The sequence below is a fragment of the Vanessa atalanta genome, chromosome 6 (assembly GCF_905147765.1).
Source record: "Vanessa atalanta chromosome 6, ilVanAtal1.2, whole genome shotgun sequence".
Taxonomy (NCBI): Eukaryota; Metazoa; Arthropoda; class Insecta; order Lepidoptera; family Nymphalidae; genus Vanessa; species Vanessa atalanta.
The window spans coordinates 8,506,990-8,528,697 of NC_061876.1; the positions used below are offsets into that span (position 1 = coordinate 8,506,990).

A 21,708-nucleotide genomic window follows, 5' to 3' on the forward strand; every position below is an offset into this window, starting at 1 on the left:
ACAAAGTATCAAATTATCAAAACCATTCATGACTCAGTAACGGACGTGCGATTAAAATACCCACTGCTATACATCTTCTTTGTGTCTTCCATGGATTTATTTCTTATTATATTTTTTTATATATATTATTATTATTATTTTATATAATTCGTTTGCATAATCTAGACTGTGAAATAAATATTGTTAAGGCTATCAAAATAAATATTATATTATTTTAATTTATATGTAATCTGTGTTAAAGGGTTTTGAAGGCTGACGTTGGACTGTTGTGCACAATGCGTGTCAAATGTTTACATGTTAAGTTCGGCGCAATGTTTTGTTATATTTAAATAATCAGCTAGTGTATTGTTCCTATTTAGATTAAATTATAATTTATGAATTATAGAAGATGTACCTATCAGACTTAAAAGATCTTGTGTCAAGTTTAGCAGTTATAACTACGATACTACAATTTTTATCTGGCTCGTACGTGATATTTATGATTTTAAATCTTGATTATTCTATTCTAAACTAATTTACATAAAAGAGGCTACGTAAATTATATTACATTTTTCTATTTCTTTTAGTCTCGTTTGCAAACAATATGTGGTTAATGGGACAACATCAGAATCTTCGCCGCTACCTTTTATATGCGGCTTTACATCGTGAGTAAAATATCATTTGTAATATTATTTAAGAAATAAGACGTGACTTAAAATTTAACGGTTTATTATTACAGATCGGGTCTCTGGCTTTTCTATGGACTGACAAAACAGGACAATAAAATAATTTTAGTTAATAGTTTTGGTATAGTTTTATCGGTCTCATATGTTTTAGTATTTTATATTTACACTATCAAGAAAACATCTGTGTTAAGGCAATTTTTACTGTCTATTACAATACATGTCTTCACAATTGGCTATATGTCAGTGGAGGAAGACAATGAAGTACTTTTGAGTAGATTAGGTTTGTATGCTTGATTATATTATAAATTGACTATTTAAAATAAGCTTCTACTTAATTTCATGTATCAGAATGAATAAAATTAATTTTTAATCACTAAGTTTCCTGCTGGTTATTCTCAGTAGAATCTATGTTCTAGACTAGAGGTAGCTATCCAGGTTATTGAATACTGTAATAAGTCCATAAGTATCTTTTAGGAGTTTACTTGATTAAATAATATTTTGATTATGTATTGTTATCTTCATCAAACAATTTGCTAAATTTCTGCTCAATTGGTTGGTTAAAACAAGCTTAAAATCAAATTGCTGAATTTGATCTGCACATGCTGATTCTATAAAACATTTATTTAAATTTACCTTTAGTGATACTTAAGAGCCTATTTACAGTGGCAGTTAATTAATTATTTATTTATAATAAAATAAATTAGCTCCAACCTAATTAACTTATGGTCCTCATTCATATATATATATATATATATATATATATTATGCCACCCTAACAGTCCAGAAATACCAAACCCACAATGGCAGATATATAACTAATATTAATTAAAACAAAACAGACATATAGATTCAATATTAATTACACCTTAAAATATACCATATCACTTAGTATGATTACCTGTTTAGTTGTTAATTTTAAAGTAATGAGTTGATAGTGATGATAACTAATTCAATAAATAAGCAATATATGAAAAGATAAAGTATTAAGTTACAATGCTATTGTTCTTTTTCAGGGTTATCAGCCTGTTCTCTTACTTTGTTAACAATTGCTGCACCAATGATCAAGCTTTTTTATGTTATTAGAACAAAATGTACAGATTGTCTTCCTTTTCCAATGATATTTATGTCATTGATTGTATCAAGTCTTTGGTTTGTCTATGGTGTAATAGAAGAAGATATATATCTATCGGTAAATTCTTTTAATTCAATGGAATTATTAAACTTTAATTATAATAGGAGTGTGTAACATGTTTTTCTTTTTTAGGTACCAAATTTTATTGGTGTTGTCTTGGCCTTGGCGCAGCTTTCATTGTTTGTGATATTTCCTAGTATTCCACATTCACCTCTTATATCTAAGACAACTCTAGCTTAATTAAAAAAAAATAAAATAAAGAAGAATGCAAGGTAAATAGTTATTTTCAATAATTTTTAGAAAAAGTAATTGTTCTATAATATGTGCATATATTTTAATAGATGACTAGAAGACTAAGCATTTTTAAATTAATTCAAGTTAAACATATTTCTGGTGCCATTGTTTACATAAAATAGAAAAATATGCAAATAACCAAATGATTTTGTCATTGAATAAATGTATATTGTACAAAATAGATCTACAAGTGACGATTTATGCAATAAGTTAAAGTATTATAATTGTTTTCTTTAATGAATTTATGTAGCTTATATAAAACTAGATTTCAATTTTTTTTTTTTACAAAATAGGAATACATTATAAAGATAATCTTGTCACTAAAAGTTCAAATAATAGTATTAACAGTATTTTTTCTTTTTTTGTGTTATATAAATTAGTCATTGACTTGGTCTCATATATTTATAAGGTGAATAATATTGTAGAGAGAGAAACTATCCCTTAAGCCTTTGTAAAGCCATAGAGAATGCACAAAGCTGCTGGCTAGCTGACTAATAGAAGAGCATAAAAGTTGCAGTGGTGTATATTGACTCAATATACACCACTCAATACCTAGTACTACCCACTCATCGTAACCTACAACTTATATAGCAATATTAATATTTTGTGTTCTGGCTTGAGGGTTGAGGTGGGTGGTGTAAGTTGTAACTACAGGTCATCTTAAGATGTTTTTCTTAAATTGTTAGTATTTCTTACAGAGCCAATGCTTTGGGTAGTGGTAATCACTTACCACCAGGTGGCCCTTTTGCCAGTCTCCTTTTGTCATGTTATAAGTAGATGGAAGGGCATATGGGCCACCTGATGGTAAGTGGACCCCCTGACCAATGAATAATGAAGCCATATAATATTTTAACCATTTCTTATAAAGCAATGCACCACCAACCTTGGGAACAAAGATATTATGTCCCCTGTGCCTGTAGTTACTGGTGCATACCTTTTTATTAATTAAAAAATATTGCTTCATGTTAGTTTGTTTCTCTGTAGTCAAAATTATGTAACTTTGCTGTTGAACAAACTATAGTTTCGAGTATGCACGTCCCTATTATAAGTTCGATGCGTGCTTGCGTCCTGTGTGCTTATAACAGAATACATTAATAATTTTTTTTTTTCTAATTAAAGTTTTTAACTATTAAAAAAAGAAGGCTATCGTTTTATGAAAAGGTATGAATTATAGTCGAATATATCAAAGATATTTATTTTAGATGTGAAAAACATATGAAATCGCTTTCCTTTCCTCTGATTTAAGAGCCTCAAAGATACCAGACGCGAACTGTCTGTATAACGTTACATACATATTTTGATAGGTAGATTGCATTTTCCTACAGAATGGTCATTTTGGTTAGCAATGGCGCTGTTGCTCTGTTCTATGCCAATGTCAAAACATAAATTAGTAATTCAACTTCAACATTAATAAATTAAATGTATATCAATTGTTCAAATTATTTATTTAATACTATGTTAGTATTTATGTATGTGGCATTTTTTTAAATTTAATTTATCACATTCCTGCGTCTCGTATGTTCCTTTTTGAGTTTAATTCTAATTCATTATATTAATTATACATATATATAATTACTAATAGATAACGTTTGCGTCTTCTTAATGCCACTGTGAAAGCGACGCACTAAATGATAATGTTCTTTGAAAATATCTTAAGTAAAAATATGTATTTTCATACTTAGGCATAGAGTACTATTTGATCTTTAAAACAATTTTAGTGAGATATGCGTAGACTATTTGAACAACTGTAAGTGTCTATGTTTGAATAGTTAAAGAATGTCAAATTTTATCTTGCACAATTTAGCCAAAAGCCTTACATAGAACTAATAACTCCAATGTGTAAACATTAATATTAAAGTAATTTAAGATTTTTGTAACTATAACTAAAATAAATAAATATGATTGGCTAATGAGTACCATTAAAGCAGTTCTCTTGCCATCGTTATTTATGATTATTTAAAATAATTATGGTGCTTCAGTCATTCATAATAAGTATTAGAAATGTATTTTGTCATTTAATGATTTCTCTTGTCGATTATGGTTGTTTTTTTTTTCTTTTTTTACACCAGATGTGTATGTTCTTGACGTTATATGTAATAAGATAATTTTATTTAGTTGAAAATAAAATAACAATAAAAACTTTTTATTGTTTAATTTTACATTTTGCTTTTTTTTCACAAACACAATAGGAACGATGATTTGGTTCAATAACGCAATTACCTCTGGTGTTATAACTAGTTATTGTATAAGTAGGCTGCATGATACTCAATTCTCCATTACGTTTTACAATCGTAGCTTCATAACCGATATTGGCTGGAGTCATTAATAATCCTAATACAAAATAAGTGCTGTTAAGAGATTCGTCGCGGTATGTGTGTGTTCGTAAAATTGTTTTTAGATTTAACATCGCGCATTTCATGCACGAAGTCGTCTCTATATATTTGGTTTTATTTTGTAAATATGTTACAACGAAATCGATACTAAGTTTTACGTCTTTATCTTTCTGATCGACGCTTTTCATTGTATGACACGTGCACCATTTCTCGTCGACGTTTGCGTCTGCGCAATTTCTATAGGGGCTTATTTCATTAAAAATGCTATCACACTTTGGACAAGCTTCAGAATCAATTTTGTGTGTTGTAATTTTCGACTTGACCATTATGTCCCATAGTGTTAAGCGTAAGTCATACGGCGTTATTAAACGATTTTGATTGATTTCTAAATTTGTGTATTCTTGTGAGTGTATTTTTCGGAAATCCTCAGGGACCCACATGAAAAGCATCGGTAGACGTTCTGCGTAATACGATTCGACTTGTTCTCTCATTTTGCCGTACCGCATTCCATGATCGCTTAAGAAAAGTATAAAAGTATTGTTCATTACGCCTGAGCTGTTGAGGTTATTGAAGAAATTAATGATTCCATCATCAATAAGTTGAGGTTTATTCTCTAGATTATGACTATATGAATTAAACCAAAACATCCCAAAGAATTTATCGTCTTTGTAAGTATCTGAAAACGCTGTAGCGTAATCGAGGATGTGATTCGGCGATGCCATTTTCTTCGTGCATACAAGATTCCCATACGAATGTTCTCCCGTCAGAAAGAGTGGCCGTAAGTAATGATCAGTGGGCGACGTTTTATATCCGTATTTACCAAAAGTGTCTGGCAGTCTCAAGTAATCTTCACCAGTAGCGGTTACGTAACCGGCCTTTTGAAATTGTGACCATAAAATCATATGGTTGCATTTATCCATGCCCGATGAGCAGGCTTTGTATATTGTTGACATGTTCTTGCCAGTCAATAAAGACATTACATTCGGGAATGTGTTGTATCCTACCTGTAAATTTGTGATTTTTAATAATAATGTAAATAAAATCGTTAAGACAAAATCATTATTTCTGGATATATGTTATACTATATAGCTATGTACTGAGGCTGATATAATAATGATTTATAATTTCTCACGAATGGGATTCCAAGCAGGTTACAACGTAGTTTCATCAACGCAATGTAGTGATTTTCTTTAACACAGTATAGTAATTGTAAATAATATGTTCAATTAAAAACACCTATGTATATCTGTAAATATATAACTCAATTTATGTAACAAAAGTTTTTTTTTAAACTTCAATAGAAATAAGAATTAAAAACTTTATAAAATAAATTCAAATAACATTAAATAAACTGGGTTTAAATTAATATTAATAATACTTTTTTTGACGACCTCCGTGGTTGAGTAGTGTGTACACCGGTTTTCATGAGTACGCTACTCCGAGGTCCCGGTTTCGATTCCCGGCCGAGTCGAAGTAGAAAAATTATTATTACTATTTTTAAAATTTATATTAATTAATTAATACCTTTGCTTATTTAATATTAAAAATTTTGATATTCCGAATTCAGAATAGGTACAGCGTGTTAGCTCCTCTACTACTAGTATGGTGATGGTGAATCGAAGTAACTTAAAAAATGATTAAGCGATATTAGATATTTCTAGGTACCTTGTTACCTTTTGGTATCCTCTATAGTCTAACCAGTCGTGTCTTAACATATAATCAGTTGTTTTTGGCAAACTGCTGTAAGCACGACCTCTTGAAATGGTATCCATTCCTAATATTAAAATGTTCCAAGGTCTCTCGTCGTCCCGCTTTTCATAGGTTCTTTTAATTTTTTTCAGTATTGCATATGCGTCTTCGTAGATTATAACTTTTTTATCTGAATTGTGTTTGCACTTTACAGTTATTACTTCCTCCTTCAGAAATGTTTCCGTTCCATTTTTAAAATCTATACAACTTGAATATCTAAAAAAAAAACAATATAAAATTAAACAGTCATCTAAGTCAGATTAGTGTGTCTCGTAAATGAAAGAAAAATAGTGAAACACGTTTGTTTTCCAATATACCTATTGACTCTACATCTCAAGCCCAAGGTTCACAAGCAATTATACCATGTTTGGAATGTTATAAAATTTATGTTTTGCTGTATTGTGACTTAGCCATAAAAATGATTACACATTATTTGTTATAAAAAAAACCATTAAGTTCGTTCGTAAGAGTATGCTATTCGTAGTCTTGCTAATGTTAGTAAAAATAATTTATAATTGAACCCTACAAACCTTACAAATAAATTGTATCGAGTGTATTGTTTAAATATATCGTATTATATTTCAAAATAGCATCTACATTATTTATGTACGGTCGTTAAAAATAGGGGTTTTTACCTCCGATATTTATAGTCGAACTTATGAAAATTCGTTAAAGATGCCTTCGTTAAGATAAAAAATTTGAATATAATTTAAATATAGATAATATATATATTTATTTAAATTGAATTAAAGAGAAATAGCATACTAACAAAATATTTTTTTTAAGTTGAAGTTAATAATTATTATCAATTAATAACAAGATTTTCATATGCTTACTTTCTTCGCAATTGTTAATTGAACGTGATTTATTTCATTATTGAATAAATAAATAATATTTTGATCTGTTTGGTATTTATTGTTATTCAATAGTGTTACAAATACCTGCAGTGGTGTATCACACTGCATCAGTTCGTGTATTTTTGATTGCATTGTATTTCTGAATATGCCGAGGGTGTTTCAAATAAATAAATGAATTTCTACTTTATTATGTTATTTTAATTTCAGTGATGATAGTATTACTTACAAAGTATATTTAATGTAATGTTAATAAATTGTATGAATTTTACCTACGCGAAGGCGGGACTGATAGCTTTAGTAATAATTTGACATATTACATAAATATTAATTAAAAGTACTAATTACAAATGACGTAATAGCAGATAAGTTATGAACAGTGTATATACATATACAATCAATCCTAGGGAGAGTGGGCGTACTGACTATATTAACGGAAATACTGTGGAGTACGGAGGTATGGAGACGTACCTTTCTGTATAAAAAGTGTCCCATGATAAAATATTTTTTTATTTCGATGGTGCTGCTGGAGCTAAGTAGAGTAAACCAAAATGAGACTGAGAAAGTCGAATAAGCTCAAAAAGGGCTCTTTGAATGTTGTTAATCAAATGTATAAATCCTATTTAGAAAATGCATAAATGTTAATTTCAGATAGTTAATACACTAGCCCCATTCTGAGATTGAATTTACTTTTTACTACTATTCGGTAGACTCGTTTGCGGGTGAAGATCAAATTACTTCTCCTTTCTTCTACTCTCCATAGAAAGTATTAAATTAATATAAGACCTAATTTCATAGATAACAAATAAAAATAATTTTCACTGTTATAATAATAATAACAATTATTAGTGATATCACGTTTATATAGGTAAGCGGACGATCAAGTGGGGCCACCTCATGGCAAGTGATCACCGGCCATAACTATTTGCGTTGTAAGAATAACGATTTTTTACATTGCCAATGCACCACCGACCTTGGAAATGAAGATGTTATATCCCTTATGCCTGTAGTTACACTGGCTCGCTCACCCTAACACAACAATACTAAATATTGTTGTTTGGCGGTCGAATATGTGATGAGTGGACCCCTAATACAATGATATTTACTTCATAAAATTCCTACCTCAATGAAGTATAATCTATCTTTCCTGAAACATAAGACGGACCAGCGAATTGGTAGCAACATGAATACTTCTTCTTTGTATAATATCTCATTTTAATTTCGTTGATTGTAAACAATACTACGTCATTTGATATCTTCTTAATAAATACTGCTCGTTTACCACACCGTTTCTTGGCATCGTGCACTTCTTTGAATTTCATCGTTTTCATATAATTTGGTATGAAACATCCAGGCGTGTCTATTAAGAAATCTTCAGTACCTGTAAAGTAATTACTTGTTAAATATTTAAAACTATATGCTGTGTGGCATTTATGTTCTGTACCTACTACAAATTCTTATATCTTTTTAGGGTAATTTCAAATATGTAGAGCCTATTTAAAAGAATAGTTGGCAAAAAATGGTTAAAAGGATATAATTATCAAACTGAATATTAAATATTGTTTAGATTTATTTTACTATATTGTTTTAATGAGAAATTTCTTTTTGGTGTAATAATCAATCACAATAAACGATATTGATATCGTATATATCGTGATATCCTACTGACGAATTTTGGCCACGTCTAAAAATCTCAAAAAATACTAGTAAAATACAAAGCACATTTTATTATAAGTTAGCCACTATGCTGACGAGGGAATTATGACTTATGTATATAGTATTATCTACTATTATTTAACCTAGAGAAAAACATAACAAACCTAAACACGTTAAGAAAGTAGTAGACATTATAATTTAAAAAAATCTATATGTTAGTACAAAAACTATATTGGCAAAGTCAAAATCAGAACCAAATCAAATCAAATTAAATACCTTTATTCAATATAGAAGCATCACACTATTGATTGTCAAATTAAACACTACCACCGGTTCGGAAAAGTAAACACTCTGACCTGAGAAGAATCAGTATAATATAATATTACTATTAAAAACATTACCTATTCAAAACAAAAACAAAATATATGTAAGCATTTGGTGGGTAGGTTTTTTCTTTCTTTACTTTTACTAAATTTTACAGTTAAACTTACCATTGTAAAATTGTATAAAAATTTCTTTTCTGTATTTCTGGATAGGCTCACTCGTGCCTATATATAACTTGGGATATATAGTGTAGACTATTGTCACAACAAACGAACCCAATAATAGAAATTTAAAATTTCTCACGTTATCCATGTTTCTGGCGTCAACATAGCACTGAAATCATATACATTATGCTATTAACGTGTTTAATAAATTTGCTTATATAACTTTACAAGAAAATACGAAAAAAAATATTATTATATTTACGAAGAACAGATATAAAGAAGAATGATGATTTAATAATGTTACTAAATTAATATCTAATAAAAAACTACATTTAAGGTACAAGGACTAGGTTTGGAAATTATGGTCATGAGCGCCTCAGGAAAAATTCAAAATTTTCGCTCCCCAGTATTCATTTTCTGGATCAATTTGTGTATAATACGTACGTATATTTATAGAACATTTTTTTTTAATAAATTTAGTTTCCGCCTATTCCAATTAAATGCAAGTTTATTTTATTTGTGTTGAAGTATTTTTAAATTATCAGTGCGCAACAGCCTATGGTATATAGGTCTGTGAAGTGCCCATAAACCACCTATTACCACCAATGACCACCTGCAACTGGATTCGATACTGATTTTTGCCTATATTAAAGTTACCAGAAACAAGAAATTTTGCTCCGATATGCTTAAGAAACATCGTAATCTTACCGATGCGATTACGATATTTCTTTCCAGTTTAAAATATAATAATAATAAATAAATAATAGACAACATCACATACATTACTCTGATCCCAATGTAAGAAGCTAAAGCACTTGTGTTATGGAAAATCAGAAGTAACGACGCTACCACAAACACCCTGACCCAAGACAACATAGAAAACTAATGAACTTTTTCTACATCGCCTCGGTCGGGAATCGAACCCGGGACCTCGGAGTGGCGTACCCATGAAAACCGGTGTACACACTACTCGACCACTACAATAAGTAATTACACTAAGTAGATAATATCTCCTGAAAGGTGGGTGTGATTTTAGATAACAAATTTATAAATACCTACACCTCACTGCTACCCTTAAAAAGTGTATACAAAAATGTTTTGAGTGAGTTTTAGAAATGTATTTGAATAGAATACTATATATATCCTTACTGTAATAAATGTGTATATAGAGCATTACGGGATGTTATATAACAGTGTGAATACTATTTTAGTTGTGATGATAATACAGTTTGTACCGAAATCAACATTGATTTTAGGTATTAGCGATATTATGGCTTATTCTGACTAAATACTAAGAGCATCACGTAAACGAACTTATAAAACATAAGCCGTAAGGAATATTATGGGTTGCCCTATTTCAAAAACTAGGACATAGTACTGGGGCGGGGTAACTATTGGGAAATAAATATATAAAGGCCGGACGTGATAAACTATGATAAAATGGGTACATTAACGTAAAGCAATTGTAATGTTATTATATTAACAGAAAATGATTAAAATTACTGTTATTTGTTTTGATAAGGATACGTCATGTTGTCAGCAAATTGTGAATTTTCTAGTTTTTTGCCATTTTCGTATAAATTTTGATTACAAAATTCTAAAATAATTCAACGTAAAAATTATGGAGCAGTTATTTGTCCTAAAACGATAAACTATCATAATATCTATTACATTTTTTTTTTTAATGTTATATTTCTTTGGTGCGTTAAGAAACATGATGAGAGTGGATTATTATGAAGTGCGCGCAATGTGACATGAAAACTACATAATGAAATCACTTGGAAAACCACCAAGTGTCAAGACGCTCGAAATAAACTACTGCTACTAAAAAAGTACCCTATGTCCTTCCCCGAACACTATCTTCACACCAAATTTCATCTAAAGCGGTTCAGCGGTTTAAGCGTGTAGAGGTAATAGACACAGACAGAGTTACTTTCGCATATATAATATAAGGTAGATGTTTATTTTAATACAAATTTAAATTTAAATGTTTAAATTTTCTAGTGAGTGATAGTAGTGGTGAACAAAAGAAAATATTTTTATCACAAAAAAATTAAATTAATTATTATTATTTTATCGTAATTATTTATTTGTATGCAATTAAAAACTATTATTAATTACGTCGAAGAAGTAGAACTTCTTATACTTGTCCACTTTTTATGTTATGTAACGTAAATCACTATGTATTATTAGTTAAATTGAGGTAAATTGTAATCGTTTTTTTTTTCTTAATTGACGCTTAATCGAAACTAATTATCATGTAGAAATATATTTTATACATTGAAGCGTATGACGATATACCATAAATATTTTATTACTACTTTGAACATATATTTTTATAAACTATTACAACAAGAACGCTGACTGAGTCGTTATATCACAATAGATTTTTATGAATAATCTGTTTTCAAGGTCGAGTCGAAAACCTTCAATATTTTAATAACAAGTAATATCTATAATGATTACTGAATGGTTTTTGTAAGTGTACTTTATGTAGTTATGAGTGATGTTTTATTGTTATCAATTACAATAGTTTCTTCAATTATTAAAACTAGCGAAATCTTGAGTAATCTATCATAGAAAGGTTGAATGTACTGACAATATTAATGCTATATGGTAAGGCAAATTAACAGCCTGTAAATTTCCCAATGCTGGGCTAAGTCCTCCGCTCCCTTTGTGGGTGTGTGGAATGTTTAGAGATTACTCCATCACGATGCTCCAATGCGGCAGGATTGCATTGGAAATAGGCACGTGCGTCCTTACCACGTTTTCCTTCACCGCCGAACACGAGATGTATTATGAACACTAATTAAGCACTTAAAAAATCGGTGATCCTTGCTTGGGCTTGAAGCCGCAATCATCGGTTAAGACGCATTCTAATCACTGGACCATCTTGGTTCAGTGTCCAATTATATAGTAAGTATTACTACTACTGGTTTGTTTGTGTTTACTTTTGACGTAGTTATTTTATATATTTGATTATATAAGTATTTCAATAAATTGAAAGAGATCACTATTTCAGTGATAAAAAGACCTATCTATATTTTACCTCTATTAAATATACTTAACATGTACTTATTCTTTAAAAAAATATAGTTCTAATGAAATTGATTGCCGGAATATCGTACCTTACTTATTAAGTCAGTATATTAATATTTAAAACTCTAACCCTTATCCTTCTAGGATTCTAATTTATAATGTATATCACAATTAAATAGAGTATTTGATAACGTTCTTGATACAAGATCACTTAAAGACCAGACCTTGACATTGCTAATGCGCTGCCAAGCGTGAGAGCTGAATGTAAATATTATATTATTTTTTAACTAGTTAACATAAAAGTTAACTATTGTGTAAATCATGATTGTAATGCTTCTGATTGCTTCGCTTTAGGCAAAAATGCTAGAAGTACTAGGTATTGCTCAACGTCTATTTCGTTACGAAAATGGTGAAAATTAAACTGGCGACAGTTGATTCTTGAGATTGAAATTACTGTATGATGCCAAGTATGATTATTTATAAGTATGAGTCCAATATTTTCAGGCACTAGATTATAATTTGGAATTCGACTGCACTTTTGCATTCATTTCAAAGTTTATTCAATCAAATCGTTTGATTATTTCCTTTATTGTTATAATTTATAATTTTTTATATATCGTGTCAATTATGTTAAGGTGAATATTTTCTTTCAATACCCAGCTAAACAAATGTAGTTCTTATTCCTTCTTAATATATGAAATGTGTTTTTGAAGGTTAAATATATGGAAACCATAACATTAATAGAACGTAACAAGAGACTTTTAATTACAAACAAAGTACCTTGAAAAAATTTTAATATATTATAATTTATTTTAAATAAATAAAAATTTGGATTATGATATAAACTTCCTTTTTATCACGCTACAAATAAAATTGTATCTTCCTATTTAGTATTAGATTTCATTGTTTTAATAAGGCCAGTTAAACATCGCGATCATCACAGCTATGTAAATTGCTCACATTATCCATCTGAAAAATAGTTTTTTAGATATAAAGAAGATATCTATTATTAAATTGTGTAAAAATTATCCTTACCTTTTAAATATGAAAATGATTGTACACAAAATATAAATCACTACATTATGCTATAATACTGATTTGAATAGAAAATACAAAACGCACTTTAACACTTTTTCATTGTGAAAAAAAAACACGTTTATTTTCATTGAATGTTTGCAAGCCGTTTTTAGTTAACATCAATATATCAATATCTAACTTCTAACTTTTGTTTCGTATGTATTATGCTGTATATCGTGAACTATGTAAAAATAGTACGTCCGTTAGTACTGATACATGATAATGGACTGGACAGATCATACGAAGAAGATATGATGCAGTGAATCAAATTGGGAAATCATGGGTTTACGTTTTTTTAATTAATTATCTCATTCCATTTAAGCATACACGGATTATTTAAAGCGGGTAATTTATTGACAGTATTGATTTTGATAAAAACGAAAATATGTAAGCATAGATTGATCTGTCTCTAAGTAATACTCTATTTGTTATGTTTTCTCTGCTAAATAAAAAAATCTATATTGATAAAATGTGTTTTAGAAATAATGAATAAAAAAATATATATTTAAAAATTTGTTGTATAAATGGTGCTTGAACTACTAAATGAGCCATGTTTTCATAATATTCATTATTTTTATTAAATAATCCGGTTTCACTTACGTTTATTTTTGAGGAATGCTTGACGTAGCTTCGAAGACTACGTGGTGATAAAAAGTATCACTTCGAATCTACAAAAGTTGTGGATAAACGATATTAAAAAAACATTTTTTGAAAGTTGTAAAAATAATTTATTATTAAGAAAAAGAACTCAGTCGTTTTAGTCAATAAAATTCTGAAAGACACATAAATGTTATGTTATCACAGTTTGATTTAAAAACACTTTAGTATTTTTTACTCTTACAAAATACGACCTGTAAATTAAAGTAGAAAAATATTTATAGCATTGAATTTATTCGACAGTCCATATTTTTTTGGCACACACAGAAGATTCTGTCTTCGTGGTTAATTGTGCAATCACCAAAACCTTTATATGGAGATATTATGTTAATGGAACCGACAATACTCATATTCGTGTCTTGTCGAGCAACGGTAGCTTCATAGAAAATATTTCGTGGCCTCATAGAAAACGCTACTACATAATATAAGTTTACTTTATTGTTATCGAAGTAGAAATGTATTCGGGTTGTATTTTGAAGGCCTAGACTCATGCAACTCCAACATTTTTTTGTTTTTATATTTTTTATTTTCTTTCTTATACGTCCTGCTACGAAGTAGACGCTCTTAATTCCTTCCGTGTCTTCAACGTCAAGGGGATACAATTTGTGGCAACTACACCACTTATCATGAATGCCAACGTCCTGGCAAGTGCGATTTGCGCTTATAATGCTGAATATACTTTGATGTCTAGAAGAATAATCGTATCTCTCCGATTCAGTGACGTTGGTTAATTCACTTATTTCGTATAAAGTATCAAATAAATCGTAGGGGGTTACTAGTCGAAACTGGTTTAATAAAATAGCTTTAACCTTATGGGGATAGTAATATTTAAACAATTCTGGTATCCATAAAAATAAAGAAGGCAAACGATCGTCGTAATATGATTCTACTGTGAGTCGATGTTCGCCAAAACGAATGCCGTGATCGCTAAGAAATACTATAAATGTCTTGTCTAACACTCCCGTATACGTGAGACGATTCAAGAAATCCTCTAAAAGTTGGTCTACATCCTGTGGATGGTTATTTATGTTATGACTAAAGGAGTTCATCCAGAAAAATCCGAAGAAAGGACTTTCCCTGTATGTTAAAACGAAGTCGTATGCGTAATCTAGTAGCTGCTGACCAGACGGTACTTTTCCAGAACACAACAAGGAATGATTATTTTTCTCGTGTTCCCCCTTGAGAAAAAAAGGTCTCATATAGTGGTCGGTGGGCGACCTACGAAATAAATAGTCCCTACTGAAAATATCAGGCAATTGCAAATAATCTTCACCGTAAGCTGTCACGTATCCAGATTTCTTGAAAATGCTCCAAATAAGTAATTCATTGCACTGATCCATCTTTTTTGAACATTTGCTGATAATATTTGACAAATTTTGTCCGGTTAAAGCTGCCATCAAGTTTGGAAACGTGTTGTCACCCACCTAAAATATCAATGTTCCTTAAAAATATATTAAACACAAAAACTTTTTGTTGTAACGAAAAAATCATATTATTTACGAATATATTTTAATTTTGCCTATTACTGACTATATATATAATATTTTTTCGTTGGTGAGAATACCAAAAAAATGGCACTTCCACTCAATCGGTTACTCATGCCAAAATGTTTCAACGATAAAAATATAAAACATTTAATGTAGGTAAATCGATCTCAGCCTACGCATACATGATAACACAATCATACAAAGTAAACAAAATACATTCATCTGATTATTAAACAGCGTATCTTTTTTCTATGTAACATGATAAAAAGCACATTGTTTTGTGTGCCTTGTACTCTTGTATTGAACAAAAATTGTTTTTTCCATTGTGCAATTGATTTACTGAACAAAAATGTCTTTCTAAACTCAAGGCGGAAGTTATAATTACAGATAATATTAATATTGGAATAATATACTTGCATTAAAATTTCAATCATGTTGATTTTTATTCGTGTTCGAATTTCATAAACCTTATCCTAACATCATAGGTTTTACTCTACCTTATGGTATCCTCTGAAGCCCAGCCAGAAATTGTTTTTTAAATATGTCACAGTTCGAGTCATAGTTTGAACGAACCGAGACAAGGACATTGAATCCATTCCTAATATTAGCACGCTATATTTCCTTTTTTGTTTTGTCGTTTTATCTATGTTTGTTGTATTTATTTTTCGACAGAACGCGTACACGTCTTGATAAATGAGATGTGATTTATTATAGGCATTAACTTCGAAGCACTGAACATTTATAAAATCACTCTCTAGTAAAAATAGTTCGCTGTCCTTAAGATCTTTACATTCTGTGTATCTGAAATAAATGAGTTTCACAAAATAAGTATCTAACCATATATGAAATTTTCTTCGTATCAAAGTCTTTACAATCAGACATAATGTTATAATAATATCGAGTACTTTTGTCACAGCAATTTATTGAGGTCGTCAAAATTTTAAACAAAATAAGCTCGGAGTAGTCACACCGAATAATTTTGATGCTTAATCTTAAAACATTTAGTCTATAAATCACTATTAATATAAACAAAAATATATTGCTGATATACTTTAGATGTCTTTAATTTCTTGTGAAGGCTTTATTTTAATTTAAACTTATTTGTGTTAATTGTTGTTTTGAATATTTTTAAAATCTTTTTGGATCTTGTATATAAATTATCACAACACACACTACTTCAAAATTTCCTTCTGCAATTTCAATCAACCTCAAATTTAAAGTAATGCTAACTTACCGAAGCTTCCTGTGCTCAAAGCCTGGTCTTGTCGATCTTTGAAAGTATCTATAGCAACATTTGTATTTAGATGTTCTTTTTAAATATTTTCTAATATTCTTTTCTTTTATCGACGCTCTTATTCTAGAGTCTTGAACTCGTTTCAAATAGACAGCTCGATTTCCACACGATCCTCTTTTCCATTTTTTTATCGACGAATAGTTTACCATTGCGATCGGGATTCGGCAGCCGGGTGTGTCTATCATGTAAACTGAAATTTTATTACAACTATAAAAATTACAGTATTATAAAAGAAATAGTAAACTGTTAACAAAACACTAAATGTTTTCTTTTGTAAATGTAGGTGATAACTTACGCATAATTAATTTGTTAAAAAGTAACATCAACCATTTGTTTTTGGCTTGTTAGGCATACCTACGAATAAGCACATGAATAATATGTTCATCGTTTTAATTATAATTATCGACATATAAATTCGATGATGTCATATTAAATGAACGAATCTCACGATACCCTTGGATTCCAACGTCATTAAGAGATTATCAAAATTGTTATTTTTTAAACTAAATTTGTGAACTAACTTAATTTTCATTAGTATGTACATTACTTAAAATATTTTTTGTTCGCAATCTTTGAGAATAGTATTAAAAAATCAAATAAAAATATGAGATAAAATGGTTAAGTACTAAATGAGTTAGCATTTATACGTCACATGACAAAAATCATATTATTTTAGGAGCGAAGCGTAATAAATCGATTACATGATACACGCATCGTATATTACGGTTCTTAAAATAAATGAACAATAAGCACCTTGTTTTGTCTCTTCGAATTCAATAGAATCCTCATTGTCGGAAATGTCTTTGTAAATCTCATTTAATGGTATGTGCCTCATGGGTGTATCGTAATTCCGTTTCGTACTCGATGGTTGTTGTAAAATTGAAAAATCATTTAATTTATGATGATTCCGTGCATATGAAAAATGGTAGAGGTGGTATATTATAAGGATGAAGAAACACAAACAAATTGTTACCATCCATAGCGTTATTTTTACTGATTTCATATTCACTTTTCTCCTTAGCTTCTTGAACCTGAAAAGTTAATTCATAGAAAGAAAATTAATAATGGAAATTTTTATGGGTTTAATTAGGTGGGTCAAAATCCAATTACAATTCCTTCTAAAGCCGGCGTACACGAAACATTAAAGTATATTGCTTAAAAATAAAAGTCTTCCTATTTTTTGTATTCAGTTTAATACATAATGTATTTAAATAACATTAAACTTTTTTACTCAATCATAAAACTGGTTGAACATAAAAGTAGGATAATGTAATTTCTTTATTTTTCAAATATAGCATCAAACACCACTTGACACGGATTACATTGTCCTTTTATTACTAGTATTGATACGTATATAAACAAAACTTCATAAGTATGCAGTTTCTTAACATTTCTGCATAAGTTTAAAAAAAAATCCATTTCTGTTTCGATCATCATTGGGGCCGGACTCAGGAGAAGGCAACCGAGGCAACTGACCTGGTACCTCCACATGAGAGCGGCCCCACAATAGACTCCGACGAGTTAACAATTATTTTTTATTTAATTTAATACCTACGCATAATTTGCTATGTAAATAATATGTATATAGGGATATTTTTTACTTCATTTTGTTCATTCTTCATTACTCAATATCTTTACAAAAAACGATAATCACTGATTACCAAATGTCACCAAACCTTTTCCATTTTAAAATATATCTATAATAACAGTAAAAATAGTTTGTAAAAATTAATAATCACAAATAAAAATAAACGTAACAACGTTTAAATGACATTTAAACATCGTTTGAAGATTAAAAATTCATATTAAAATCAACAGGTCCATTCGCACATGGTAACACTTTTATAACTACCACAAAATATATGGCAGAATAAATTTGATGAAATCACATGATAAATTTTCCTCAACATCACTTTCACCTTAAATTGAATTAACAGTGTCCGAATATTTTTGTAATTTTGATCCACCCAATTTCAATTCACAAGCATGTTGTCGCACAAGGGTGCGAAAAGTCCAACCACCAAAGGTGGTGGTTGGACTTTTCGCAAGCACGGCTAGGTCGCCAGCTACTCATCAGATATTCTACTGCCAAACAGGCAGTGTAAGTGCAAGCACAGGGGACATACCATGGCACATAGGTTATGTAAGGAATGGTGCCACATGGTCTTACAGCGCCAATGTCTGTGGGCGGTGGTAAAGACTTACCATTAGGTGACCCATTCGCCTGTCTATCTACCAATTACATTAAAAAAAGTTCCTAATCCGGTACCGGATATGCCCGAGCTTAAGACTTTTAACCCTCTTAATTAAGATCTTAAAGGATGATGAAGACATCATCAAAATCACTGGGAAACAAGCGTGTATTGTGATCTGTATTGGTTGGAATTTAAGCATTTAATCATTTTAAGAAGAAACTAGTTCTTAAAATGATTCATCGTAACATTCCCAAATCAAATAGGTCGGAGGACTATCATTGTCACATTGAATCCAGTAGTTTCAAGATACGTTTGTTATTAACCAACGATTAAATCACTTCCTTCTTCACCACTCGCGAACCGAATCTGCTTACTATTTTTTGGTAAGGTCTGACGTCATTCAAGTACAACTCGGTTTTTTGCACAATTGGCAACGCACTTCATCTTTACTGACACTATTACGGTTTACATCCTTTTAATTTCGCACCACTTATCTCATCTTTCATTTTCCAAGTTCCAACAGCCATTCATTTGAAAAAAGAACAGTTTTATCTACATTTAAAAATCTAATCTTTAAGAAATGGCCTTCTCGGCTTAGATCATACAATTTTTTTTTTTAAATGTATTAGCAATCTGGTTTGTTTGACCGATATTTTTACCCAAAACAGTGCCTTATCTAGCTTAAAACAATTTATCTAACTCGCGAAACAATTGAATATGATGATATCGAAACGGAAATAAAATTTTTAATCGTTACAACATAGAGCTGATAGATATTCCGTTGTTTTTCATATTTTTAATTATTGCTTTAATTTGCTTGCCTAATATTTTTTGTCGTAATTGCAATTGATAAATTTAGACCTTCGCATAGTAAACGAGTTATTTTTTACCATTTATAACCTACGAGTATTGGTGTTTCCTGGAAAACTTTAATGAAGTTTTGACATTAATTATATATATTATATATTACCTTTCGTTAAACTTTTTATTATGTCGTGTTATGCATTATTTAACTTACACTAAAAATACTACTTATGTATTTTTATAGTACTTTTACATATCAAAACTCACACACTTTGTAATGTACAATAAATTTTAACACATATTGTATGTAGAGATGATAAAATAAGATTTTTTTATTATTATTTTTTAATATGTCGTCTTTAAAAATACTTATTTCACAATACTTTAACTTTCTTAATTTTCACTTTCAATGCATTGAAAATATATTCTCAATAATATAAGCAGTCAAGAGAATTACCTCACCGTTTCAACTAGACATACCATTATTAAAAATTAGCACGTTGCTTTAACTACTTGATGAAATCACGAAGAAACCACGAACTTCGAAGGTCTTTACAATAAAAACTAAGGACGGATTTCAAGCCACTAACCTTGCTCCGGGAGTAATGAAACATTTTAAAAATTTAATACCAGCCGCCAACTTATGTTTGAATCGTTCCATAGAGTTCTGTTTGTAAAGCAATGATTTCATTGACACAGTAGCCGGTGCGAGGCATATATGATATTGTTGCGATCGGTGTATGTTTGGTAAACATTATCGGTATTGTTTATATTTATCAGAATGAAAAATTCTAAAGTACGCATGCATGCCTGATGCGATTCCATCACATCTGGATAGTTCAATGTTTTTAAAACTAATTGTTTTGTTAATTGTAATAGAGGTGCTGTCAAGGTAAAACGAATATGATGTATAAACTGCGTGAGAAATATCGTATTTTAATATCCCACGTCTATCAAATAATTCATACATCAAAGTTCGTGACTAGAACTCTGAATGCCTATTTGATGTAAACAAATTTTACTGGTATATACTTAATTACATTATTACTTGTGTTATTCACAGGAATTATTTTTAAATGAATAATTCAAACATTTCAACAGAGTAATTTCTTATGGTTCTACGTCACTATGTTTTTGGGAATATTTTTTATCTGCACTTACACAATATATATATTTTTTTTAATGTATCGATAATTTGACTACTTATATTAAATCTGACAAAAATCATAAAAAACCTATTTTTCCACGATTATTACAATATTTTTTATCTAGATAATATTATTCAAAAAGCAAAAAAGAGTTAGTTTCGATGTAAATTATTATTGAAAAAATATTTTACAAATAAATTGTAAATGAAATCATATAGTCTGCAACTTTAAACAGCTCATTTAATAGTTTATATATGTTACTAGCGAATGATTATAATAAATGTACAATTCACAACTAAGAATAAGAATAATATTGCGTTAGTAAATTTAAAATGTTGCATATAAACGGGTAACGCTATCTACATATAGTGCAAAAACGAAATATCTTTAGAAAAAATTCAACTTGATATGACATAAAAGCATTGTACTTACCCATATTGCTTTTAATCCCAAATATTTTCACCATTTCTTTTGTCTATTTAGTTTTCACGTATTCAAGATCATTATGTACCATTTTTATCGTTTATTCAGCGATGTTATTACTCTTCTCTGACATAGAGATCTGGAATTCAGATGAGTTTATGTCGATTTCATTGCTTTAAGAATAAGGTTACCTACTGCGCATGCTCACAGAGTCTGTATTGACATCTCAGCAGACTAGTTTTTTTTTTATATACACAGTACAATAGTATTGCACCCCAGTTTCTATAGACGTAGTAGACTTTCATTGAATTAGTAAGACTACCATCATCTCATGAATACATGTTATTTTTTTTCGTATATACAATGCAAACGAATATTTACTTGTTATGTTTTTTAAATGTTAAAAATATTTA

General features: G+C 29.6%; 3 protein-coding genes across 4 annotated transcripts; 1 reads left to right on the top strand and 2 right to left on the bottom strand.

Moving 5' to 3' along the window:
- Positions 1-259: 259 nt before the first annotated feature.
- LOC125064939 (sugar transporter SWEET1) lies at positions 260-4,123 on the top strand. The gene is made up of 5 exons (XM_047672256.1): positions 260-465; positions 567-644; positions 719-945; positions 1,679-1,854; positions 1,930-4,123. The coding sequence occupies exons 1-5, from the start codon at positions 389-391 to the stop codon at positions 2,035-2,037; spliced, it is 666 nt and encodes a 221-aa protein (XP_047528212.1). The 5' UTR covers positions 260-388; the 3' UTR covers positions 2,038-4,123.
- A 105-nt stretch (positions 4,124-4,228) lies between these two features.
- Positions 4,229-13,493, bottom strand: LOC125064562. Its single transcript, XM_047671668.1, has 5 exons — positions 13,246-13,493; positions 9,175-9,340; positions 8,150-8,408; positions 6,098-6,389; positions 4,229-5,428 (listed from the first exon to the last, which is right to left on the bottom strand). Exons 2-5 carry the CDS (start codon positions 9,317-9,319, stop codon positions 4,235-4,237), a joined length of 1,890 nt encoding a protein of 629 aa, XP_047527624.1. The 5' UTR covers positions 9,320-9,340; positions 13,246-13,493; the 3' UTR covers positions 4,229-4,234.
- Positions 13,494-14,090: 597 nt separating this feature from the next.
- LOC125064675 lies at positions 14,091-21,439 on the bottom strand. 2 transcript variants are annotated; one of them, XM_047671841.1, is made up of 5 exons: positions 21,305-21,439; positions 17,479-17,756; positions 16,666-16,915; positions 15,929-16,232; positions 14,091-15,368 (listed from the first exon to the last, which is right to left on the bottom strand). In XM_047671841.1, the coding sequence occupies exons 2-5, from the start codon at positions 17,726-17,728 to the stop codon at positions 14,163-14,165; spliced, it is 2,010 nt and encodes a 669-aa protein (XP_047527797.1). In that variant the 5' UTR covers positions 17,729-17,756; positions 21,305-21,439; the 3' UTR covers positions 14,091-14,162. The 2 variants fall into 2 exon arrangements, with proteins under 2 accessions (XP_047527797.1, XP_047527798.1); XM_047671842.1 differs by lacking the exon at positions 21,305-21,439 and having other exon boundaries at positions 17,699-17,804.
- Positions 21,440-21,708: the final 269 nt, after the last annotated feature.